The sequence below is a fragment of the Melanerpes formicivorus genome, unplaced genomic scaffold, assembly GCF_026170545.1.
Source record: "Melanerpes formicivorus ecotype bairdi unplaced genomic scaffold, bMelFor1.0.p_v2 SCAF_108, whole genome shotgun sequence".
Taxonomy (NCBI): Eukaryota; Metazoa; Chordata; class Aves; order Piciformes; family Picidae; genus Melanerpes; species Melanerpes formicivorus.
In genome coordinates this window covers 294,548-320,280 of record NW_027142460.1, presented here as the reverse complement: position 1 = coordinate 320,280, position 25,733 = coordinate 294,548, and the positions used below count along the sequence as shown (strand labels likewise).

Genomic DNA, 25,733 nt, shown 5'->3' with positions numbered 1-25,733 from the left:
AGCCCCAGCTCCTTCAGTCTGTCCTCACAGGAGAGGTGCTCCAGCCCTGGTGCAGCTGAGCAGAGCCTGTCCCTGTCCCCTCCTTCCTGACCCCCAGCCCTCAGATATTTATAAACATTGATTAGATCCCCCCTCAGATTCTGTGATTCTTTGACATCAGCTAGAAACCAGCTCCAAGGGACCACATGGAACCTGTGCAGCACTTGAATTCCGCCTGGGAGCTAGCTAGGCAGTCAGCACACACCCTGAGAGGCGGCAGCAGCGTGCATTTGTTTTGAGGAGCTGGTCTCTGCTCCTGCTTTTGAAGCCATCCCAGGCTTTGCCTCACTATACCTCCTGCTGCCAAATGAGAAGAGAGTCTTTGCATCCATTTTCCTTCCCCTGACTTAGAGGAATAGCCTTCAGAAGGTTATTCCCAGGCACTGTAACCACCCCCTCAGAATAGCAGGCTGTTCAGTTAGCGCCGGTGAGTCAGAAGGGCTTTTTAATTCTCTTCTAAAAGGAATCACCACAACAGTGGGGAGGGGGAGGGGAGGGGAGGGGGGGGGGAGAAAAAGGCTTCCACCAGCTGATGATTCATGCAGCAGCAGCGTGACTCACCCAGCGTTACTCTGCCATTACCAGCTGGGGGACTGGGCTGATTAGTCAGGGGAATGAATTTTCCGAGGCAGGGCTCTCCCCCAGCCACAAGGATGACTCTGCCTGGGGGGTGCTGCTCTGACTCACCTGGCCAGCATGCCGGGCAGCACCAGCCGTGTCATCTGCAGAGAGAACACAAACAGACAGACAAGGAGGCAAAAGTGGTGATGGCTGAGAAGGCAGAGAGCAGACAGGAGGGAGGGAAGCCTCCCGCTCCTCCCGGGAGCAGCTGGCAGGCAGCCCCTCGGACCAGCCCAGGCAGGGGGCAGTGGTGCCAGAGCAGCAGGCAGGCAGCCCCTCGGACCAGCCCAGGCAGGGGGCAGTGGTGCCAGAGCAGCAGGCAGCCCCTCGGACCAGCCCAGGCGGGGGGCAGCGGTGCCAGAGCAGCAGGCAGCCCCTCGGACCAGCCCAGGCGGGGGGCAGTGGTGCCAGGAGCAGCAGGCAGCCCCTCGGACCAGCCCAGGCGGGGGGCAGCGGTGCCAGAGCAGCAGGCAGCCCCTCGGCCCGGCCCAGGCGGGGGGCAGCGGTGCCAGGAGCAGCAGGCAGCCCCTCGGACCAGCCCAGGCAGGGGGCAGCGGTGCCAGAGCAGCAGGCAGCCCCTCGGACCAGCCCAGGCAGGGGGCAGTGGTGCCAGAGCAGCAGGCAGCCCCTTGGACCAGCCCAGGCGGGGGGCAGGGGTGCCAGGAGCAGCAGGCAGCCCCTCGGACCGGCCCAGACGGGGGGCAGCGGTGCCAGGAGCAGCAGGCAGCCCCTCGGACCAGCCCAGGCAGGGGGCAGCGGTGCCAGGAGCAGCAGGCAGCCCCTCGGACCAGCCCAGGCAGGGGGCAGCGGTGCCAGGAGCAGCAGGCAGCCCCTCGGACCAGCCCAGGCGGGGGGCAGCTGTGCCATGCTGTGTGTGGGCACTTTGGTTTCATCCCACCTGGCTGGCTGGGCTCTGTCAAGCGGTGTGTGAGCTCTGCAGGGGGAGCACAGCTGGCCCCCAGAGCAGCCTCAGGGAGAGGGAAGGAAGAAGCACCTCTGAGCAACAGGAGAACATCAGAGTACTATGGCCTGGGCTCCACACACACAACAGAAGCCTGCATCGCCCTCGGGGCTGCCCAGGCAGCGAGCCTTGCTCAGGGCCACCTGAGGGCCACCTAAGGGCCACCTAGGCAGGGAGCCTTCCTCAGGGCCACCTGAGGGCCACCTAGGCAGGGAGCCTTGCTCAGGGCCACCTAAGGGCCACCTAGGCAGGGAGCCTTGCTCAGGGCCACCTAAGGGCCACCTAGGCAGGGAGCCTTGTTTAGGGTCACCTAAGGGTCACCTAGGCAGGGAGCCTTCCTCAGGGCCACCTAAGGGCCACCTAGGCAGGAAGCCTTGTTTAGGGTCACCTAAGGGTCACCTAGGCAGGAAGCCTTGCTTAGGGTCACCTAAGGGCCACCTAGGCAGGAAGCCTTGCTCAGGGCCACCTAAGGGCCACCTAGGCAGGGAGCCTTGCTCAGGGCCACCCAAGGGCCACCTAGGCAGGGAGCCTTGCTTAGGGTCACCTAAGGGTCACCTAGGCAGGAAGCCTTGCTTAGGGTCACCTAAGGGCCACCTAGGCAGGGAGCCTTGCTTAGGGTCACCTAAGGGTCACCTAGGCAGGGAGCCTTGCTTAGGGTCACCTAAGGGTCACCTAGGCAGGGAGCCTTGCTTAGGGTCACCTAAGGGCCACCTAGGCAGGAAGCCTTCCTCAGGGCCACCTAAGGGCCACCTAGGCAGGAAGCCTTGCTTAGGGTCACCTAAGGGTCACCTAGGCAGGAAGCCTTGCTTAGGGTCACCTAAGGGTCACCTAGGCAGGGAGCCTTGCTGAGGGCTGACTGAATTTGCCGTCTTTGCCAAGGCTGAAGACAACATCCAACATATTTTAGCTAAGCCAAGCTGCTGCTGTTAAGCTAAGAAGCACTGGTGGTGCAGGAGGAGCACTGAACAGAAGGAGTGCTATGGGATGTGACCTGCAGAAAACTTTTAAGACCCCAAAACATGTTTTTCCTCATTGCTCAGATGTTTGCACACTGAAGAATCACAGACTGGGGGGTGTGTGTGTGTGTGTGTGTGTAAGGGACCTCTGGAGCTCACCCAGCCCAACCCCCCTGCCAAAGCAGGACACCCCCAGCAGCTTGCCCAGGAGCACAGGGGCCAGGGAGGGTTGGAAGCTCTCCAGAGAAGGAGACTCCACAACCCCTCTGGGCAGCCTGCTCCTGGGCTCCAGCACCCTCCCAGGAAACAAGTTTCTCTCCATGTTTAGGTTGAACTTCTTGTGCTCAACACTAAATTAGTCCACAATTAGTACATTAATTTTCCTCCTACTACTATCAGCCTCACAGAAACATTCAGCTTGGAACAGTCCCTCAGGATCACCAAGTCCAACCCAGAACCCTACTCCACAAGGCTCAGCCCTAAACCATAGCCCCAGGCACCACATCCAAACCACCTTCAAACACAGCCAGGCTTGGGGACTCCACCACCTCCCTGGCACGGTGGTTCCTCACCACTCTTGCCCTGAACGTTTTCTTCCTACTGTCCAGGCTAAACCTCCCCAGGGGCAGCTTGAGGCCATTCCCTCTTGTTCTGTCACTAATTCCCTGTGAGCAGAGACCAGCAGCAGCCTCTCCACAGCCTCCTTTCAGGTGGCTGTAGACAGCCAGGAGGTCTCCCCTCAGCCTCCTCTCTTTCTCACTAACCATCCCCAGCTCCTTCAGTCTCTCTCCATCAGATTTCTTCTCCAGGCCCTTCCCAGCTTCCTTGCCCTGCTCTGCCCTGGCTCCAGCACCTCCATCTCTCTCTTGGCTTGAACTGCCCAAAGCTGGACACAAGCCTCCAGGTGTGGCCTCCCCAGAGCTGAGCAGAAGGGGGTAATCCCCTCCCTCTTAATACCATCCTAAAACACAGTTGAAATCCAAAATAGCTTGTGCCAGGTATCCCCCTGCCCAGCTCTGTCACATCACTGGCAGCAATGACAGATCAGACAGCAAACAGAAATGATTTCCAGGTGCTCCAAAGCAGATTTGAGAGCAGGGTGAGAAGGGCCCCAGAATGAAATGGGACGGATCCCACAGGCCCTGGAGAGCCTAAACCATGAGACATTGGGCCAGCTTGGGAGGTGAAAACCTCACAGCCACAAATGAGCAGACACCAAGCCAGGGTTTGGCTTCTTTGGTTTGTTTGTATTTTCTTTTAAGACCAAGAAGTCAAATGCAGTATTCAAGAGTTGGTAAACATCCCCAAGATGCAGAGACCTGAGGCAACCTCAGGAAACCCACTGATGCTGAAGGCTAAGCATGCCTGAGCTGCTTCACACAACCAAAGAACCATTTTGGCTGGAAGAGATCTTGAAGCTCTTCAAGTCCAACCTTTAACCCAACAGTGCCAGGTCACCACCAAACCCCCACAGCACCACAGCCACATGGCTGGATGGAAAACCTTTCCAGGGATGGTGACTCCACCACTGTCCTGGGCAGCCTGGGCCAGGCCTTGACAACCCCCTCAGGGAATAAATTGTTCCTCATGTCCAACTTAAAACACACCTGCTGCTGGGTTGGAAGGGACCTTAAAGATCATCCAGTTCCAAGCCCCCTGCCATGGGCAGGGAGACTTCCCAGCTGAACATGTTGCTCAAGGCCTTGCCCAAGGTGGCCTGAAACACCTCCAGGGAGGGGGCAGACACAGCCTCCCTGGGCAGCCTGTGCCAGTGCCTCCTACCCCCACTGGAAGGACCTTCTTCTTCATCTCCAGTCTAAATCCCCCCCTCCAGATCAAAGCCATTGCCCCTCATCCTTGTCTAAAGTCCCTCCCAAGCTCTCCAGTAGTTAGCCATTGACTGTGAGAATCCCAAAACTCACCAATTGGAGGTGAGGAGTGGAAGAAGTTGGCTTCCAAACTGTGGCAGCATGATATGGATATAGAATGGTTTGGGCTGGAAAAGACCTTTAAGACCATCCACTTCAACCACTAATCCAGCACTGCCAGGTCCCCACTAAACCACCACATCTGCATGGCTTTAAAAGCCCTCCAGGGCCTGGGACATTGGATGGGGCCTCGAGCAATCTGGTCTAGTGGAAGATGTCCACTGGAGATGAGACTCTGACAGGAACCGTGACACTTCCCCATCCTGCCTCATCTTCTTCCTCATTTATCTGTCAACTCAGTCCTTACACAAGGCTCTAATAACTCTCAGGCTTCCCTGAGAAGTCCCCCCCACAAACCCTTCATTCCACATATGGCATTATCAAGACCCAAGGCGCTTCTTGGGTTGTGGATTGTATGGAGATGGGGCCTCACCTCTCAGTGCATCCCTTCCCACCTGCTCATAGCCCCTAGGACATCCAATGAGCTGACCAGACAAAGGATCAGAGAATCACAGAATGGTTTGGGCAGGAAGGGACCTTTCAAGGTCATCTAGTGCACCCCCTGTGCAGTCAGCAGAGACATCTGCAACTAGAGCAAGTTGCTCAGAGCACCAAACAACACTGCTTGAAATGGTTCCAGGGATGGGGCTTCTACCACCTCTCTGGGCAGCCTGGGCCAGGATCTCACCACCCCCAGCATCAAGCATTTCTTCCTTCTTCTCTAGTCTGAATCTCCTCCTTTTAGTTTAAACCCATCACCCCTTATCCTGTCACAACACATCCTCCTGCAAAATCTATCCCCAGCTTTCTGCTCAGCCTCTTGAGGCACTGCAAGGCCACCAGAGGGTCTCCCTGCAGCCTTCTCTTCTCCAGGCTGAACAACACACACTCAGCCTGGCCTCAGCAGAAGGCTCCAGCAGACAGAGGAGCTGGAGGTACTGTGAGCAAGGCTTGAATGGGCACAAGCAAAACTAGCTGCTGCCTCTCCTCTGCCTTCACCTTTTGAGCAGATCTCCATCTCCTTGCCTAAGAAATCCCTGCTCTCTTCCATCCCAAACTTTACAGCCTTCATAAGCTCAGAGGGAAGAGGGAAGCAAGTGCAGGGTCCTGCATCTGGCTGGAGGCAATCCCAGGCACAAATCCAGGCTGGGCAGGGACTGGCTGGAAAGCAGCCCTGAGGAGAGAGACTTGGGGGTGCTGGGGGAGGAGAAGCTCACCAGGAGCTCTCAGTGTGCACTTGCAGCCCAGAAAGCCAACCAGATCCTGGGCTGCAGCAGGGGAAGTGTGGCCAGCAGGGCAAGGGAGGTGATTCTCCCCCTCTGCTCAGCTCTGCTGAGACCCCACCTGGAGTCCTGCCTCCAGTTCTGGAGCCCCTATGACAAGAGGGATGTGGAGGTGCTGGAAGGTGTCCAGAGAAGGGCCATGAGGATGAGCAGAGGGCTGGAGCACCTCTCCTGTGAGGACAGACTGAAGGAGCTGGGGCTGTTCAGTCTGCAGAAGAGAAGGCTCCCAGGTGACCTCATTGTGGCCTTCCAGGATCTGAAAGGGGCTCCAGGAAGGCTGGGGAGGGACTGCTCAGGATCTCAGGCAGTGATAGGACTAGGGGGAATGGAATGAAGCTGGAGGTGGGAAGATTGAGGCTAGATGTGAGGAGGAGGTTCTTCACCATGAGAGTGGTGAAGCCCTGGAATGGGTTGTGCAGGGAGGTGGTTGGGGCCCTGTCCCTGGAGGTGTTTAAGGCCAGGCTGGATGAGGCTCTGGGCAGCCTGATCTAGTGTGGGGTGTCCCTGCCCATGGCAGGGGGGTTGGAACTAGATGATCCTTGTGGTCCCTTCCAACCCTGAATGATACTATGATACTATACTATGATTTGTTTCCCCTCCTGATTCTCTAGTTCCATGGATTCCCCTGGAAACAAAACCTCTGCCCTGCAGCTGGCACAGCCCTCCGTTGTGCTCCTCTCCCCACGCCAGGCAGCACCTGGCACGCTGGCTGCTTAACTGCACAGCAGCCTCCTGCAGCAGGAAACATTTCCAGGCCTGGAAAAGCTTCAGCTCAAGCTCTTGATTGTACCCAACAGCAGGAACTGCCCAGGGTAAGGACAGATCTCAAGCAAAAGGGAAAAGAAAAAGCAAAAGGGGCAAAAAACAAAGGGCAAAAAGAAAGGCCACTGAGTTCTCCAGCAAGTCTGGGTGTGCAGCTGAGGACCTGCAGGGGCACAGCCAGCTGAGGTAGACCTCAGCCCTATCATGTTCAGAAGCAGGGAATGGGATGGGATGGGATGAGATGGGATGGGATGGGATGGAATTAACCAGGATGGAAAAGACCTCAGAGATCATCGAGGCCAACCTATCACCCAACACCTCTTGACAACTCAACCATGGCACCAAGCACCCCATCAAGTCTCCTCCTGAACACCTCCAGGGATGGGGACTCCACCACCTCCCCAGGCAGCCCATTCCAATGGCCAATCACTCTCTCTGTGTAGAACTTCCTCCTAACCTCCAGCCTAAACCTCCCCTGGCACAGCTTGAGACTGTGTCCTCTTGTTCTGCTGCTGGCTGCCTGGGAGAAGAGACCAACCCCCACCTGGCTACAGCCTCCCTTCAGGGAGTTGGAGAGAGCAAGAAGGTCTCCCCTGAGCCTCCTCTTCTCCAGGCTAAGCAACCCCAGCTCCCTCAGCCTCTCCTCACAGGGCTGTGCTCCAGACCCCTCCCCAGCTTTCTTGCCCTTCTCTGGACACCTTCCAGCAGCTCAACCTCCTTCCTAACCTGAGGAGCCCAGAACTGGACACAGGACTCAAGGTGTGGCCTAACCAGTGCAGTGTCCAGGGGCACAATGACCTCCCTGCTCCTGCTGGCCAGACTCTTCCTGATGCAGGCCAGGATGCCACTGGCTCTCTTGGCCACCTGGGCACACTGCAGGCTCATGTTCAGCCTACCATCAACCAGCACCCCCAGGTCCCTCTCTGCCTGGCTGCTCTCAGCCACTCTGACCCCAGCCTGTAGCACTGCCTGGGGTTGCTGTGGCCAATGTGCAGCACCTGGCACTTGGATGTGTTCAATCTCCTGCCCTTGGCCTCTGCCCATCTGTCCAGCCTGGCAAGGTCCCTCTGCAGAGCTCTCCTACCCTCTAACAGTTCAACTCCTGCCCCCAGCTTGCTGTCAGCTGCACATTTACTGCTGCTGGACTCCATCCCCTCCTCCAGATCATCAATCAAGATACTGAACAGGCTGGGGCCCAGCACTGCTCCCTGGGGCACAGCACTGGTGCCTGGCTGCCAGCTGGCTGTGGCACCATTCACCACCACTCTCTGGGCTCAGCCTCCAGCCAGTTCCTAACCCAGCTCAGAGTGCTGCTGTCCCAGCCAGGGGCTGACAGCTTGGCCAGGAGGTTGCTGTGGGGGATGGTGGCAAAGGCCTTGCTGCAGTCCAGGCAGACCACATCCACAGCCTGTCCCACATCCACCAGGCATCACCTGGGCATGGAAGGAGATCAGGTTGGAGAGGCAGGAGCTGCCCTTCCTGAATCCATGCTGGCTGGGCCTGAGCCCTTGGCCATCCTGTATGTGCTGTGTGACTGCACTCAGGATGAATATTCCATAACCTTGCCTGGCACTGAGGGCAGGTTGACAGGCCTGGAATTCTCTGGCTCATCCCTGCTTGTGGATGGGCATCACCTTGGCAGCTCCCCTGCAACTCTCCTGTTCTAAGCAAAGGCTCCGGGGCAGAGGAGAGCCCTGAGCCCTCTCGAACTGCTCGAATCACCGAATGCTGCACTCCCTCTGCTGGCTCCGCACTGATGTGGCACCTCGGCACAGGCATTCTGCTCACACGAACCACAGAGTCACATAGCCTTAAGGGCTGGGAGGCACCTCCAGAGATCATCCAGTGCAAGCCCCCTGCCAGAGCAGAGCACCCGGGGCAGCTCACACAGAACACATCCAGGGGGGGTTGGAAAGGCTCCAGAGCAGGAGACTCCACAACCTCTCTGGGCAGCCTGCTCCAGGCTCCAGCACCCTCACAGGCACAAAGGTTTCCCTTCTGTTCCCCTGGCACCTCCTCTGCTCCAGCTTGCCCCCAGTGCCCCTTGTGCTGTCCTTGGCCATCCCTGAGCAGAGCCTGGCTCCAGCCCTGCTCATCTTTATCCCCAGCCATGAGGGCAGCCCTCAGGCTCCTCTGCTCCCAGCCCCAGCTGCCTCAGCCTGGCCTCACAGGAGATGTTCCACTGCCTGCAGCAGCTTTGTGCCTCTGGGCTGGACTCTCAAAAGCAGTTCCCTGAGGTCTTTCTTGACCTGAGTGGCCCAGAACTGGACACAGTATTCCAGATCTGGCAGAGCAGAGGGGCAGGAGAACCTCTTTCAACCTACTAACCACAGCCCTTCTAATCCACCCCAGGATGCCCTTGGCCTTCTTGCCCACAAGGGCTTATTGGTGACTCATGGGCATCCTGCTGTCCACCAGGACTCCCAAGGCCCTTTCCCCTATGCTATTCTCCAAGAGGTCAGTCTCCAACCTAGACTGGTGCAGAGGGTTGCTCTTTCCCAGACCTCTTAAAGAGTCTTCCTCAGACTTACACTGGGTATAGCTCTGTTCACATCTAAAAAGCCTCCTAAATGATTTCTGTGAGAGAAGTTTCACAGATAACAGAATCCCAGCAGAGTGAGGGTTGGAAGGGACCTCTGGAGATCACCCACTCCAACCTCCCTGCTAAAGCAGGGCACCCCCAGCAGCTTGCTCAGGAGCACACTGACCAGCTGGGGCTGGCATCTCTGCAGACAAGGAGACTCCACAGCCTCTCTGGGCAGCCTGCTCCAGGCCTCCAGCACCCTCTCAAAACCAGAGGTTTTGCCTGATGAGATAAGATGGAACCTGCTGGGTTCCAGTTTGTGCTCTTTGTTCCTTGTCCTGGTTCTGGGCACCATTGGAAGGAGTCTGCCCCCACCCTCCTTTCCCCTGCCACTACCTCTGGGTTACTCTCTAACAACAACAACAGAGAAGCTGTGGCCCAAAAGGTGAAGGTAATTCTTTCAGAAAATTAAGTGTTAATTGCTTCCTGGCTTGGAATGAAGACAAGAAGAGGAAGTGTTGGCAACAAGGTGCTTACCTTACAAACAGACATGATGTTGATGTTGATCATCTGGTCAATTGTCTGCAAGACAATGAAGTTTCAAGGGTTAGTTATCAGGATTTGTCTCCCTTCTGGGCTTGACTGCCAGGAAAAACCCAGCCTGACGCTTAGACAACCACCTCCACTCCTCCTCCTACTGCTTAAGTACCAGCAACAGTCAGAGAGCTTCAGAGTCTGTGAACTGCTCTTGGTTAAGTTCTAGCTCTGATGAGGGACCCCCACTAAGAAAGGCAGCTCAGATACATCCCAAGCACTCTGGATTTCCTAGCACTATTTGGAGTGCTGAAGGACCTGGACAAATGCTGATGCTCCAGGAACAGTGAATTGAATCCCTGTACTTTGCTCTTCATTCTGCAGCTGCTTGAACAACTGAAAAGGTTATTCATCAGGTGGAAAAAAATATGGGTGTTTATGGCTAGATGTTATAGCTCATGTAAAGGTGAATCAAAGCCCCACCACAGTTAGCAACATTCCAGCAGAAAAGAGAGACTTTGGAAACAAACTCAGGCAGTGACATGGTTCATCTGCACAAAGAACCACAAAGGCACACTGGAGCCAGTGAGCTGCAAGGGGTGTGGAAACACACTCATGCAGTGAAATGGTTCAACCTCAGGCAGTGAAATGGTTCAACCTCAGGCAGTGAAATGCTTCAACCTCAGGCAGTGAAATGGTTCAACCTCAGGCAGTGAAATGGTTCAACCTCAGGCAGTGAAATAGTTCAGCCTCAGAACACAAAACCACAGTGGACCCAGTGAGCTACAAGGGGTTTGGAAACAACCTCATGCAGTGAAATGGTTCAGCCTCAGGCAGTGAAATGTTCAACCTCAGGCAGTGAAATGTTCAACCTCAGGCAGTGAAGTGGTTCAACCTCAGGCAGTGAAATGGTTCAGCCTCAGGCAGTGAAATGTTCAACCTCATGCAGTGAAATGTTCAACCTCAGGCAGTGAAGTGGTTCAACCTCAGGCAGTGAAATGGTTCAGCCTCAGGCAGTGAAATGTTCAACCTCATGCAGTGAAATGGTTCAGCCTCAGGCAGTGAAATGGTTCAGCCTCAGGCAGTGAAATGTTCAACCTCAGGCAGTGAAATGGTTCAGCCTCAGGCAGTGAAATGGTTCAGCCTCAGGCAGTGAAATGTTCAACCTCAGGCAGTGAAATGGTTCAGCCTCAGGCAGTGAAATGTTCAACCTCAGGCAGTGAAATGGTTCAGCCTCAGAAAACAAAACCACAGTGGACCCAGTGAGCTACAAGGGGTTTGGAAACAACCTCATGCAGTGAAATGGTTCAGCCTCAGGCAGTGAAATGTTCAACCTCAGGCAGTGAAATGTTCAACCTCAGGCAGTGAAGTGGTTCAACCTCATGCAGTGAAATGGTTCAGCCTCAGGCAGTGAAATGGTTCAACCTCAGGCAGTGAAGTGGTTCAACCTCAGGCAGTGAAATGGTTCAGCCTCAGGCAGTGAAATGTTCAACCTCATGCAGTGAAATGGTTCAACCTCATGCAGTGAAATGGTTCAGCCTCAGGCAGTGAAATGGTTCAACCTCATGCAGTGAAGTGGTTCAACCTCAGGCAGTGAAATGGTTCAGCCTCAGGCAGTGAAATGTTCAACCTCATGCAGTGAAATGGTTCAACCTCATGCAGTGAAATGGTTCAGCCTCAGGCAGTGAAATGGTTCAACCTCATGCAGTGAAGTGGTTCAACCTCAGGCAGTGAAATGGTTCAGCCTCAGGCAGTGAAATGTTCAACCTCATGCAGTGAAATGGTTCAACCTCATGCAGTGAAATGGTTCAACCTCAGGCAGTGAAGTGGTTCAACCTCATGCAGTGAAATGGTTCAGCCTCAGGCAGTGAAATGGTTCAGCCTCAGGCAGTGAAATGGTCCAACCTCAGGCAACACAAAAGCACAGTGGATCCAGTGAGCTGCAAGGGGTTTGGAAACACCCTCAGGCAGTGAAATGGTTCAACCTCATGCAGTGAAGTGTTTCATCATCTGAACACAAAATCAGAGTGGATCCAATGAGCTAAGAGTGGGGTGTGGAAACAACCTCATGCACTGAAATGGTTTCACCATCACAGATTTCAGTGTGCACAACGCACCCAAGGTTGTCCTTACATCACAAGCTCCCCAACATGGTCACATTTCTGTTTCACAGCAATGATATGCAGCTTCTCTCCATGAAGTTGCTTGCTCCCTTATTTAAGAACCCCCTCCAGAAGCTAAAGCTGGCAGTGAAGAGCCAGATGAGACAACAGACAGGGAGAGAATTCAGATAGCAACTGCCTGAAACAGAAATACAGCCTGAAGAGGCAGGGAAGAGCAGGTGAAAAACACCAGCCCAGAAAGACAAAGCCAAGACTGCCCTCACCTGCACTGTGTCATGCTGGTTGTGTAAAGCCCTCAGGCTTTTGGAGCCCTTACCCTAACCAGCACAGCCTGTTTTGTGGGTGCATTAGACAAACCTAACCAGTTTCCCCATCTTCATTAAGTATTTAGTGCTGCCACTGAGGAGGTGAGAAGGTACCAGATAAAGCACTTACCTCGTCCAGGTCTGGGACGTCCAGAAAGTATTCCGGGTAGCCATAGGATATTCCCACGTTGTTGACTGAAAGGAACAGCACAACACCTGCATTAGGCCAAGCTGGGTGCCACCTGCTTTCCCCTGCTCTGATAAAGGACAACCTTCAAGCCTAATGGGGCATCTCAAACATTTTAACCCCGCCAGCCAAGTGTCCTTAGCTGTGGAGATGCCGCTGCGACACACGGGGGAGGGAAGGGGAGAACACACAAAACATTCTGAATGTTGATTGCAAAGTGGTTTAAAAGCTGACAGATGTGGCACCTCTTACCCATCTTTGATGCCTTTGCAGGGAAAGAATTGATTGGGTTGGAAAAGACCTTTCCAAGCTCACCCAGTCCAACCATCGACCCAACCCCACCACGACCATCAAACCCTGTCCCACAGCGCCATGGACACGTTTTTGTTGAAGCCCTCCAGGGCTGGGGACTCCACCACCTCCCTAGGCAGCCTCTGCCAGTCCCTGACCACTCCTGCAGCAAAGAAATCAGTCCTTATACCCAACCTAAAACCTCCCCTGGCACAATTTCAGGCTATCTCCTGTCATACTATCACCTGATGCTAGGCAGAAGAAGCCAACCCCACCTCACTGCAACCTCCTTTCAGGCTGCTGTAGAGAGCAGTTAAGGTCTCCCCTCAGCCTCTTCTGCCTCTTTCAGAGCTGCCAGTAACCACCTTGCAGCACAGGGGCAGCACTGCTGCAGCAGCATGCTCTGCAGCCCTGCAGGAATCAGGTGTAAAACCAAAGGGCAGCCTGGCAGGAGGACAGGAGGTGCAATTAACACTTTCTTTGCAGTTTGATCAACACAGGGCAATAAGACACACAAAAACCCCCAAGAAACAAAGCAACAAAAACCCAAACAAAACAAACAAACAAACAAACCCCTAACAAACAAAAACCCACCACCAAACCCGACCAACAAACAACCCAACCCCCCCAAACAAATAACCGTCTGTTAAGCCACCCCCACACTTCCCCAGCCCAGTCACTCCCTCCCCTGGGTGCACAAAGGGCTGCAAGTCACCAGCGGCTTCGGGACAAGCACCACGACCCTGTTCAGCACCGACGGAGGAAAGCAACAAGCCTGAGGGAAGTGGAGGGGGCCTGCGAGCCCGACTCGGCCCGCCCGAAGGCGCAGAGGGACCCAGCAAGGCCAGCAGAGTAGTTCGGAGGGGTCTGTCCCATCGAGGGGAGGGGAGAGTAGAGGCTCGGAGGGGTCTGTCCCATCGAGGGGAGGGGAGCAGAGCGGCTCGGAGGGGTCTGTCCCATCGAGGGGAGGGGAGCAGAGTGGCTCGGAGGGGTCTGTCCCATCGAGGGGAAGGGAGTAGAGCGGCTCGGAGGGGTCTGTCCCATCGAGGGGAGGGCAGCAGAGCGGCTCGGAGGGGTCTGTCCCACTGAGGGGAGAGGAGCAGAGAGGCTCGGAGGGGTCTGTCCCATCGAGGGGAGGGGAGAGCAGAGGCTCGGAGGGGTCTGTCCCATCGAGGGGAGAGGACAGCAGAGGTTCAGAGGGGTCTGTCCCATCGAGGGGAGGGGAGAGGAGCGGCTCGGTGGGGCCTGTCCCATCGAGGGGAGAGGACAGCAGAGGCTCGGAGGGGTCTGTCCCATCGAGGGGAGCGGAGGGGAGCGGAGCGGCTTGGAGGGGTCTGTCCCATCGAGGGGAGGGGAGCGGAGCGGCTTGGAGGGGTCTGTCCCATCGAGGGGAGGGGAGCGGAGCGGCTTGGAGGGGTCTGTCCCATCGAGGGGAGGGGAGCGGCTCGGAGGAGTCTGTCCCATCGAGGGGAGGGGAGGGGAGGGGAGCGGCTCGGAGGGGTCTGTCCCATCGAGGGGAGGGGAGCGGCTCGGAGGAGTCTGTCCCATCGAGGGGAGGGGAGGGGAGGGGAGCGGCTCGGAGGGGTCTGTCCCATCGAGGGGAGCGGAGCGGCTCGGAGGAGTCTGTCCCATCGAGGGGAGGGGAGCGGCTCGGAGGAGTCTGTCCCATCGAGGGGAGCGGAGCGGCTCGGAGGAGTCTGTCCCATCGAGGGGAGAGGAGCGGAGAGGCTCGGAGGGGTCTGTCCCATCGAGGGGAGGGGAGCGGAGCGGCTCGGAGGGGTCTGTCCCATCGAGGGGAGGGGAGCAGACCGGCTCGGAGGGGTCTGTCCCATCGAGGGGAGCGGAGCGGCTCGGAGGAGTCTGTCCCATCGAGGGGAGGGGAGCGGAGCGGCTCGGAGGGGTCTGTCCCATCGAGGGGAGCGGAGCGGCTCAGAGGGGTCCGCCCCGCCGGGGGGAGAGGAGCAGCCCGCGCCGCCGGGCGGTCGGTAGATGGCAGCAGGAGCCCGGTGCTTGGCGGCTCGGTGCGGGAGGGTGCCCTGTCGAGGCTGGGTCCCCGCAGCACAGAGCCGGTGCTAGAGGGAGCGGGCACAGGGAGCTCCACCTGCGCTCCCTGCCACCAACCCCACCTCGGCAAAACTCCTTCCCCCCTCTCGGCGGGGATAATTAAGTGAGGTAATGAATTAACTACTCAACCTGCTGTAAAATCACGAGGTTTTTCTTCTCCATCCTCCAGTCCCAACACAAGTAAAGGAAAACTTCCAATCCCAGCTGAAAAGGGGCTCAAACTTAATACAGCCTGGTGATATGGAGGCACACCCCCCACCCCCCCCCCCCGACCCCCAAATGAAAGGCAAGGAACTGGGATCTCCGCTTCCTAAGTGCCTGGTGCTCATCTTACGCAAGCGAGTCGGGTGACATCTGGTTGCTGTGGCAACACTTTACATTTAGATAGTGCCTTACACCCCAGAGGATCCCCAAAGTGCAGCTCAGCCCCGCTGCACCCCTCCAGGGCAGGAGCCTGTCTCCCCCAGGGTGAAAAAGAAACCCCCCCAAAAAAACCCCAGCAGAGGATCCTCGGTGCCTGCAAACAGACCCAGCGGAGCAGCCCTGCACCTCTGCTTAAAGGCTCTTCTGACACCCAGCCTGAACCTGGTTTGGTAGCAGGAGAGGTGGAGGAAAGAGGCAGCAGAGAGTTCTGGCCCCAGTGCAGCAACTTCTTGCAAGAGATTCCCTGGAAGCAGCTGGGTGTGTTGAGGGAAGCAGTGCAGCAGTCATGCTGTGAGCTTGCAGCTTGCTCTCTTTATTTCACTTCTAGATAACCTTTAAGAAAGCAGGAGAGGAGGGGAACGGGCAGCTGGCAAAGCCCCAGCAGACACTGGCTATATTTAATGAGTGCCAGAGCGAGCCAGATTTCCTCTCTTTTCATCCCAAAATAAACTTTTTCTTCCTTAGTCTGCCTCTCTGGAGAGGCTCCTGGCTAGGAGCTGTGGTTTGGGATCAACTTTGGTTATTCTTCTCCCAATGCAGAACATCTCTGTGATTCAAAGGGACAATCAGAACACTCCCAGCCCTTCCTCCAGGCTGGGTCTCAGGTACTGTTGCCCTTCCACTTTCAGCAATCATTCACCTCCCAGCTGATTATCCTCGGGCTCCCTCCCAACCCTGACTGACACCAGGACATTTTGCAGCAGTGTGGACACGAAAAGCAAACCAGAAAAAGGCACTTTCAGTTTGCACAGGACTGGAGAAGGCCTCTGGGATCACCAAGGCCAACCTCCAGGCACACTGTACCAAGAGAAAGAAGAGTCTGGCATAGAATAGAATAGAGAATAGAATAGAATATAGAATATAGAATAGAATATAGAATAGAATGGACTAGAATAGAGAATATACAATATAGAATAGAATAGAATAGACCAGACCAGGTTGGAAGAGACCTTCAAGATCATCGTGTCCAACCTATCATCCAACACCACCGAATCAACTAACCCATGGCACCAAGCACCCCATCAAGTCTCCTCCTGAACACCTCCAGGGATGGTGACTCCACCACCTCCCCAGGCAGCCCATCCCAATGGGCAATCACTCTCTCTGTGTAGAACTTCCTCCTATCCTCCAGCCTAAACCTCCCCTGGCACAGCTTGAGACTGTGTCCTCTTGTTCTGGTGCTGGCTGCCAGGGAGAAGAGACCAACCTCTGCCTGCCTACAACCTTCCTTTAGGTTGTTGTAGACAGCAATAAGGTCACCCCTGAGCCTCCTCTTCTCCAGGCTAAGCAACCCCAGCTCCCTCAGCCTCTCCTCACAGGGCTGTGCTCCAGACCCCTCCCCAGCTTTGCTGCCCTTCTCTGGACACCTTCCAGCAGCTCAACCTCCTTCCTAACCTGAGGAGCCCAGAGCTGGACACAGGACTCAAGGTGTGGCCTGAGCAGTGCAGTGTATGGGCTAAGAGGCTGTCCAAGTCAACCTCCTTGGGAGAATTCCCAGTGATTTGGAGAACCCAAGCAAAGCAAGAGGGAGAGTTCCCACCTCTGCTTGTTTAACATATTGCTGCAGCTAGCACATGTTGGAAGTCACTGACAGACGCTGTTTTGAACACACAGCAAAACATTATGCAAACTCTTTTAGCCTTCCTACGTGGGTGAGAAGCAGCTTCCAAATAAGAAGTTTACAAGGATTTCAATCTGTAAGTACTTCAGCCAGACTCTCTGCAATTATGGCATCAGAAGCTCAAATCTGCAGCACTACACATGGAGGCTTCTGTCTCTCCTGAGGTTAAAACCCCACCCAACAGCAGGCATCCCTCACTGGCCGTGCTACCAACATGTCTCATGCCTGCTCCAGATGAGAGCCCAAAGAAGAGCAGTTAGTGAGACCTGAGGCCTCATCACTGTGATGCTAACACTTCCCAAAAGGAAAGAGCTTTGTCACTGGGTGAGGCTGACAGAGCACTGGAGCAGGCTGCCCAGAGATCTTGTGGCATCTCCTTCCCTGAAGACATTCAGAACCTGCCTGGACTGTGTTCCTGTCTGATCTTGCTCTGGCAGATGATCATTCAAGGTCCCCTCCAACCCCCAACATTCTTTGATTCTCACACCTTCTGTTCCCAGATGAGACATCAAAGAAGAACATTTAATGGAACCTGAGACCTCATCCCTTATGGCTGCTCTTAGGTTGGAGAGGGCCTTGAGCAACCTGATCCAGTGGAAGGTGTCCCTGCCCTTGCCAGGAGAGTTGAACCTAGGTGATCTTTAAGGTCCCTTCCAACCCAAACCATTCTATGATTCCCTGATTCTGAAGCCAGGTTTTCCCCTCACACAGACAGGGAAAAGGCAGATCAGCACAAGCAGCATGCTGGATTGCAACAAATAAACTAACAAGAACAATCATTGACAGTTTAAGGCAGTTCATTTCACTCTTTAGTGCCTTAAAAACCAAGAAATAAAGACACAGCCTCTCTGGAGCAAGCATAGAATGGTTTGGGTTGGAAGGGACCTCCAAAGCTCACCCAGCCCAACCTCCCTGCAGTCAGCAGGGACCTCCCCAACTAGAGCAGGCTGCCCAGGGCCTCATTGAGCCTCACCTTGAATATCTCCAGGGTTGGGGCCTCAAGCAGCTCCTATGTGTTGAAATACCCATTGGCAAGTGGTTTCCATGAGCAGAGCTAGAGCTGGGGGAACGAGAACAGCCCAGGCAGCATGTCACCTCCTGCTCTCGAGCACGAGGTGTCCTAAACCTCTGAGTGATTAGTCAGGAAAGAGACTTCTGCAGACCTGCACTGGCTGCAAGGAGGGGGCTCAGCTAGCACATAAACAACTCCAGAGCATTTGGTTGCTATTTTTACCCTGGTTTTAGTCAGGGTGCTCATGTAAATAAAAAGCAAGAGCTGGGCTCTGTCAGAGGAACATGCTTGCTTCCCTGCAATCAGCTTAGGCAGAAGCTGGAGACACGTTGGCTGCTCTAAGCACCACTGAGCACAGGCAGGCTGTCGTGACTTTGTTCACCAGCACCCTCTCACAAGCTAGGAAATAACAGTACCCAGGCCAGCCTGGATACAGCCCTCACACAGGAAGAAGCTCACAGGAAGTGAGGGCTTGGAAGAGATCTCTGCAGATCTTCAGGTCCAACCTCCCCCTGCCAGAGCAGGGGCAGAGAATCCAGCACAGGGCACACAGGAACACATCCAGACAGGCTCCAGAGAAGGAGACTCCACAACCTCTCTGGGCAGCCTGCTCCAGGCCTCTGGGACCCTCACAGGGAAGAAGTTCCTCCTCATGTTGAGCTGGAACCTCCTGTGCTGCAGTTTATATCCATTGCCCCTTGTCCTATCCCAGGGTGCAGCTGAGCAGAGCCTGTCCCTGTCCCCTCCCTCCTGACCCCCAGCCCTCAGCTATTAATAAACATTGATCAGATCCCTCTCAGCCTTCTCCTCTGCAGACTGAACAGCCCCAGGGCTCTCAGCCTCTCCTCCCCAGGCGGTGCTGCAGTCCCTTCAGCATCCTTGGAGCCTCCCTTGGACTCTCTCCAGCAAATCCCTGTCCCTCCTGAGCTGGGGAGCCCAGAGCTGGATGCAATATTCCAGGTGAGGTCTCCCCAGGGCAGAGCAGAGGAGGAGGAGAACCTCCCTGGTCTGCCATCCTGCAGTGATCTCCCCATGGCAGGCAGCTTGCAAGCCTCACATTCCCTGAGCTGATGTTAACAGGACAGGTTACAACCAGTGCTGATTTTGAGCAGCTTCAACATCTAGGGAATTTGTTCCCTTCAGAAAATAAGGCAGCATCTTCTGTCACCACCACTGCTTTACCCAAACACCTTCCTGGCACTTGGGGTTACTTCCAACTGAGTTGAGTTTTTAGAGCACTTCATTACTGGAAGGGATGGGAGTTGTACAGCCCCAAAACTGTGACATTTATTAGAGAACAGTTTGAGCTTTATCCTTTTGATGTTCTTTCTTTAGCTGAGGTTTTAGAGACGCTGTTTCCTCAGGCATTGATGTGCAGACATCATGCAAGATTTACCTACTAGCAATATTCATGGCAGCATCTGGATCACAAATCAGAGTTCTGGCTCCAATTACTGTACTTCAGGTGAGCAAGGTGAGCTTTGTAGGGAGAAATACCTGACCACTCTTACCTAGTTCACCACACATAGTAGGTGTCTGAGCAGCTCTGTAACTTCATGCCTTATGTTTAGCCATCACAGGTGAGGGTGGGGAGAGTGTGGAATGTCCTGGATGTCCCCTCCCTGCAGGTGTTCAAGGCCAGGCTGGATGAGGCCTTGAGCAATGTGGGCTGGTGGGAGGTGTCCCTGCCCATGGCAAGGGAGGTGGAACTGGATGGTCTTTAAGGTCCCTTTCAACCCAAGCCATTCCATGAAAGCAGCAGCAAACTGATAAGCATCTGCCTTTATCCCACTGGGCAAGGAAGAGTCAGGGTTCAAAGGTTTCAGGTAAATGGCTGTGAGGTTTAAACTCTCCTTAAAGACCTTTTGAAATCACCTCAGTGCTGCCTTCAACAGAGAAAGTGGACAGATCACCTCCTACTCTGCTCCACACCCCCTCCATACACCCCTGTGGCATCACAGCCTCAAGCACATCCCACTGCTCCTGCTCCCACCCCAGCTTCCCAGCACCACCAGAACACAGTGGAGCCTGGCCAGGCAGGAGCTGGCTCCTCAGTGCCATGTTGCAATGATCACATTTCAACAGCTCTGTAATTAAAAGGTGATGCTTTTCCCACAGGGCTCTACCGCTAAGCTGGGTCTAAGTGTCTGCTTAAGGTTCTGAGACAGCATTAGGTCATAAACTAGAGAGCCTTTAGCCATCACAGAATACAATAGAACAGAACAGACCAGACCAGACCAGGTTGGAAGAGACCTTCAACATTGAGTCCAACCAATGAACCAATCCAACACCACGTAAACAAATAACCCATGGCACCAAGCACCCCATCAAGTCTCCTCCTGAACACCTCCAGGGATGGGGACTCCACCACCTACCAGGGGAGCACATCCCAATGGGCAATCACTCTCTCTGTGTAGAACTTCCTCCTAACCTCCAACCTAAACTTCACCTGGCACAGCTTGAGACTGTGTCCTCTTGTTCTGGTGCTGGCTGCCTGGGAGAAGAGACCAACCTCTGCCTGGCTCCAGTCTCCCTTCAGGGAGTCAAAGAGAGCAAGAAGGTCTCCCCTGAGCCTCCTCTTCTCCAGGCTAAGCAACCCCAGCTCCCTCAGCCTCTCCTCACAGGGCTGTGCTCCAGACCCCTCCCCAGCTTCGTTGCCCTTCTCTGGACACCTTCCAGCAGCTCAACATCCTTCCTAACCTGAGGGGCCCAGAACTGGACACAGGACTCAAGGTGTGGCCTAACCAGTGCAGTGTCCAGGGGCAGAATGACCTCCCTGCTCCTCCTGGCCACACTGTTCCTGATGCAGGCCAGGATGCCCTTGGCCCTCCTGGCTGCCTGGGCACACTGCTGGCTCATGTTCAGCCTACCATCAACCAGCACCCCCAGGTCCCTCTCTGCCTGGCTGCTCTCAGCCACTCTGACCCCAGCCTGTAGCACTGCCTGGGGTTGCTGTGGCCAATGTGCAGCACCTGGCACTTGGATGTGTTCAATCTCCTGCCCTTGGCCTCTGCCCATCTGCCCAGCCTGCCAAGGTCCCTCTGCAGAGCTCTCCTACCCTCTAACAGATCAACTCCTGCCCCCAGCTTGCTGTCAGCTGCACATTTACTGCTGCTGGACTCCATCCCCTCCTCCACATCATCAATGAAGATATTGAACAGGCTGGGGCCCAGCACTGATCCCTGGGGCACACCACTGGTGCCTGGCTGCCAGCTGGCTGTGGCACCATTCACCACCACTCTCTGGGCTCGGCCTCCAGCCAGTTCCTAACCCAGCTCAGAGTGCTGCTGTCCCAGCCAGGGGCTGACAGCTTGGCCAGGAGGTTGCTGTGGGGGACAGACCACACATTGAAAGCAGTCAACAAGCATCACAGCTGCTAGCCTGCAGACACACACAAGCCCTATCCTGCGTGGGCCACCAGCAGCAAAACACACCTCACACTGAGCTAGCCACCACCACACTGAGCATGCAGCTACTTGGCTGCAGGCAGGCAAGGGTTCACCTTTGGGAATTGCTTTAGATAGACTTCAAGCTGGGCAAAAGGTCATGGGCATGAGAGGAGCACTGCGAGGAAGGGTGTAGAAAGATCAGCGACCAACCTAAGACCCCAATCTCCAGGCCCTCCAGGCCGGCGCCGATCCGGCTGTAGATGGCTTCCCACTCCCCAAAGTCTGCCACGATCACTTTGGTTTCCACTTTGTACTTCTCCCCTAGAAAGCAAAGCCAAAACACAAGTTTGTTAATGGGCTCAAAGAGTTGGATTAACATTCAGACATTAAAGACAGATCACACAAGAAAGCTGGGGAGGGACTTGTGAGGGTGTCAGGGAGGGATAGGACTGGGGGGGATGGAGCAGAACTAGAAGTGGGGAGATGGAGGTTGGCTGTGAGGAAGAAGTTGTTGCCCAGGAGGGTGGTGAGAGCCTGGCACAGGCTGCCCAGGGAGGTGGTGGAAGCCTCCTGCCTGGAGGTGTTTGCAGCCAGGCTGGATGTGGCTGTGAGCAACCTGCTGTGGTGTGAGGTGTCCCTGCCCATGGCAGGGGGGCTGGGACTGGCTGAGCCTTGGGGTCCCTTCCAACCCTGACAATTCTGTGGTTCTGTGATTCAGTCATGGAACCATAGGTTCTATGGTTCAATGAAAAGAGCTGAATTATCTGTCAGAGGCTAAGAGTACATCAGGTATCAGTTTACAAAACATTAAGTAGCTAATGTTACACCTTAAAATTTCCACCTCAAAATTTCCACCTCTGTAAGAGGAATCCTTGAATCCTTAACCTAACCTGCACAAGAAGGTTGTGATATTAAAGCTGCTTCTGGTGAGGACACACTCTCAAGTGACTCAAAACATTTTATTTAGCCTGCAGAAGTGCAGCCCCAGGAGGGAGCTGAGCAATGCTCAGCAAGAGCTGAAGGAGCTGTGGGGGGCAAGAGGCTGGGGCCAGGCTCTGCTCAGTGGTGCCCAGGGACAGGACAAGGGGCAGTGGGCACAGACTGGAACCCAGGAGGTTCCATCTGAACAGGAGGAGAAACTTCTTTGTTGTGAGGGTGCTGGAGGCCTGGAGCAGGCTGCCCAGAGAGGTTGTGGAGTCTCCTGCTCTGGAGAGCTTCCAGCCCTCCCTGGCCATTGTGCTCCTGGGCAAGGTGCTGGGGGTGCCCTGCTTTAGGAGGAAGGTTGGACTGGGTGAGCTCCAGAGGTCCCTTCCAACCCCTCACCGTGCTGCAGGGTTGCTTCAGAGTAGGCAAAGCAATTCTTTGTTGCCCTCTTTCCCCTCCCCACCTCTTCACTCCTGGTGCCAGAAAGCCATTTTGAATTTTTAGCATTTGTAACATAACAAACCCCTAGAAGGGAAGACGTGGGGGAAGGAGAGGTGCAGAGCTTCGAGTTTCATCATGCCAAAAGCCTTCTGAAGCGCTGTCATCTCCATCCTCGACAGCAAAGCTAACACAGAGCCAGCTACAGCGTGATGGAGGAAGCCAGCATTCAGAAACACTGCGTGCAAGAAGCAAACTCAGCTTCCAGGATGCTACATTCACAGATTCACAGCTTAATTACCACCAATTCACACCGGTGCCGAGTCCCCTCAGACTTCCAAGGAGCAAGAGGGGCAGCTCAACGCCGCAGAGCCTCCGTTACTGCGGGGCGGGAGGCGAGCGCCGCGCTCCTCAGGGCACCTCGAGACAGCCCAAGGAGGACCGAACAGCACTTTGCCCCCTGGCTTTCCCCCCACCCCCCCTGAGCCATTCATAAAACCAAGTGCAAGGCACAAGAATCATTCACAAAAAAGATCAGAAGCAGCCTGATTCCCATGATGCTCCTTCCCATTCAAGGCACAGCCGCGACTCCCATGATCCCCCCATCCATTCATGCAGAATCATGAATCCACTGTGAACTTGCTGCCTCCCTTCCCCCCCCCCCCCCCTTTAATGGCAAAGGAAATGATTTCTCCTCCTTCCCCCCCCCACCCCTTTCCACCCACCCCTTCTGCTCCTCTCTCCTGAGCAGCTGCATTGTTTCCAAATCCCCCCGGGAGATGTTGCTATGTCAAACCCCGACGCAAATAGCATTAAGCCCCTGCCGCAGCAGCCAGCCTTGCGATCGCGTCAGAAGAAAATCAAGTTCAACGTGGAGAGGAGAGGAGAGGGAGGGGTTTGAGTTGAAACAGTCTATTTTTGGCCACAGCTGCTCTAATATTTAACATCCACGCTGGAGTTCTTACAGGACAGCGAATTAAAGGCAGCCTCAGAGGCACAGCTAATCCGAGCGCGGCTGGGCGGGCAGAGCCCCGCTCGCACACTGCCACACACGTGCGGGGCTCCAGGCGGCTCTGGCCTTAGAGGGGGAAGGGGGAGGGGGGGGAGGGAAACCTGCAGATTTCTCCCTGCCACACAGATGCCTTGGGAAATGGGAGTTGGTTTAAAGACGCAAACTCCATCCTGCCAGCCATGCTCAAGCCCTTGTAGACTCGAATGCTCCTCGTTCGGCTTGCCAGCCGTCGATCCCCCCCCAAACCCTCTGCAGGGATGCAGAGAGGACAGGAACAGGTTAAACAACCAACCAAAGAGAATAAATCCTAATGCTATAAATAGATACAAGCCACAGAGCCCTCACAATTTGCCCATATAAAACCCTTCTTGAAGGGTTTTGACCCTTCAGAGTAGTGAGAACACAAGAGATGCCAAGTCTAAAGAGGACAGCTACCAGTGTAGGGTGGATTACAAAATGGTTTGGGTTGGAAGGGACCTGGAAAGATCATACAGTTCCAATCCCCCTGCCATGGGCAGGGACAGCTTCCACTAGACCAGGTTGCTCAAGATCTAGTCTAGAAGTCATTCTGCCCTGTGCTCAGCACTGGTTAGGCCACACCTTGAGTCCTGTGTCCAGTTCTGGGCTCCTCAGGTTAGGAAAGATGTTGAGCTGCTGGAAGGTGTCCAGAGAAGGGCAAGAAAGCTGGGGAGGGGTCTGGAGCACAGCCCTGTGAGGAGAGGCTGAGGGAGCTGGGGTTGCTTAGCCTGCAGAAGAGGAGGCTCAGGGGAGATGTTCTTGCTCTCTCCAACTCCCTGAAGGGAGGTTGTAGCCAGGTGGGGGTTGGTCTCTTCTCCCAGGCAGGCAGCACCAGAACAAGAGGACACAGTCTCAAGATGTGCCAGGGGAGGTTTTGGCTCAAGGTGAGGAGAGAGTTCTTCCCAGACAGAGAGATTGGCCATTGGGATGTGCTGCCCAGGGAGGTGGTGGAGTCCCCATCCCTGGAGATGTTCAAAAGGGGATTGGATGTGGCACTTGGAGCCATGGTTTAGTTATCAGGAGGTGCTGGGTGATAGGTTGGACTGGATGACCTCTGAGATCTTTTCCAACCTGGCTGACTCTGTGATCCTAAGACCTGGAAGCCTTACCACAGAACTGTTACATTTCATAGAATCCTTAAGATTGGAGAAGACCTTTAAGATCATCAAGTCCAACCATAACCCAGCTCCCATGGACCACCAAATTCTATCCTGAAGCACCACATCTACAGACTTCTTGAACCCCCCCAGAGGTGGTGACTGCATCACCTCCCTGGGCAGCCTGTTCCCATGCCTTAAGGCAGTCAAGGACTGCACCTATGGAATGATTTAAAGGTGCTGTTTGGAACATTATTGTACTGCAGATCCAGAACTGACAGCAGAAACTCTCACATGTCCTAACTGTTCTCCTTTGTTGCCAGCTCTTCTAGCAGGGTTTGTGTAGTCTCTTCTGTTCTGCTCATGGAGCAGCCTATCTGCATGAGGGAATTATGCCCTCCATGCTCCAATGCTTTTGAAGTGTGATGTTAATATAGAACTCTTGTCATTACAGAACACAGAGTTAACCAGGTTGGAAAAGACCTTTGAGATCAGCCAGCCCAACCTCTCACCCAACACCATCTGATCAACTCAACCATGGCACCAAGTGCCTCAGCCAGGCTCCTCCTGAACACCTCCAGGGATGGGGACTCCACCACCTCCCTGGGCAGCACATCCCAGTGGCCAATCTCTCTGGCTGGGAAGAACTCTCTCCTCACCTTGAGCCAAAGCCTCCCCTTTCACAGCTTGAGACTGTGTCCTCTTGTTCTGCTGCTGGCTGCCTGGGAGAAGAGACCAACCCCCTCCTGGCTACAACCTCCCTTCAGGTAGCTGTAGAGAGCAAGAAGGTCTCCCCTGAGCCTGCTCTTCTCCAGGCTGCACCATCACCCTTGGTGGGTGAAGGCCTGGGTAGCACAGTGTACAACAACCTCAGAAAAGCAGAAGGCTTCCTCCTGGGGTGGCCAGAGGACATGGTCTTGGTGTGGCTTCTCGCTGCAGACATGCACAGCTGTCTCACCCCAGCAGGTGCCACTTGCTGCCCAAACTCCCTCTCAGTTTCACAGAATCCTTGTGGTTGGAACAGACTTTTCAGGTTGAGCCAAACAGTTAACCCAACAGTGCTAAGTCCATCACAAAAGCACACACCCCAGCACCACATCTGCACAGCTTTTACACCCCTCCAGGGATGAGGACTCCACCACTGCCCTGGGCAGCCTGCCCCAGGGCTTGACAACCCTTCTGGGGAGGAAATTGTTCTTCCTGTCCAAAGTAAGCTTCCCC

At 55.0% G+C, this 25,733-nt stretch overlaps 1 protein-coding gene across 1 annotated transcript in view; it reads right to left on the bottom strand.

Moving 5' to 3' along the window:
- HSD17B12 (hydroxysteroid 17-beta dehydrogenase 12) overlaps positions 1–25,733 on the bottom strand; it is a 113,425-nt gene that overhangs the window by 21,478 nt on the left and 66,214 nt on the right. Inside the window, exons 4-7 of the mRNA XM_068166848.1 lie at positions 21,234–21,344; positions 12,167–12,231; positions 9,612–9,656; positions 727–761 (exon numbers count right to left, since the gene is read on the bottom strand). Of these exons, the coding sequence (XP_068022949.1) occupies positions 727–761; positions 9,612–9,656; positions 12,167–12,231; positions 21,234–21,344 (256 nt within the window). The remainder of the gene's footprint in view (positions 1–726; positions 762–9,611; positions 9,657–12,166; positions 12,232–21,233; positions 21,345–25,733) is intronic.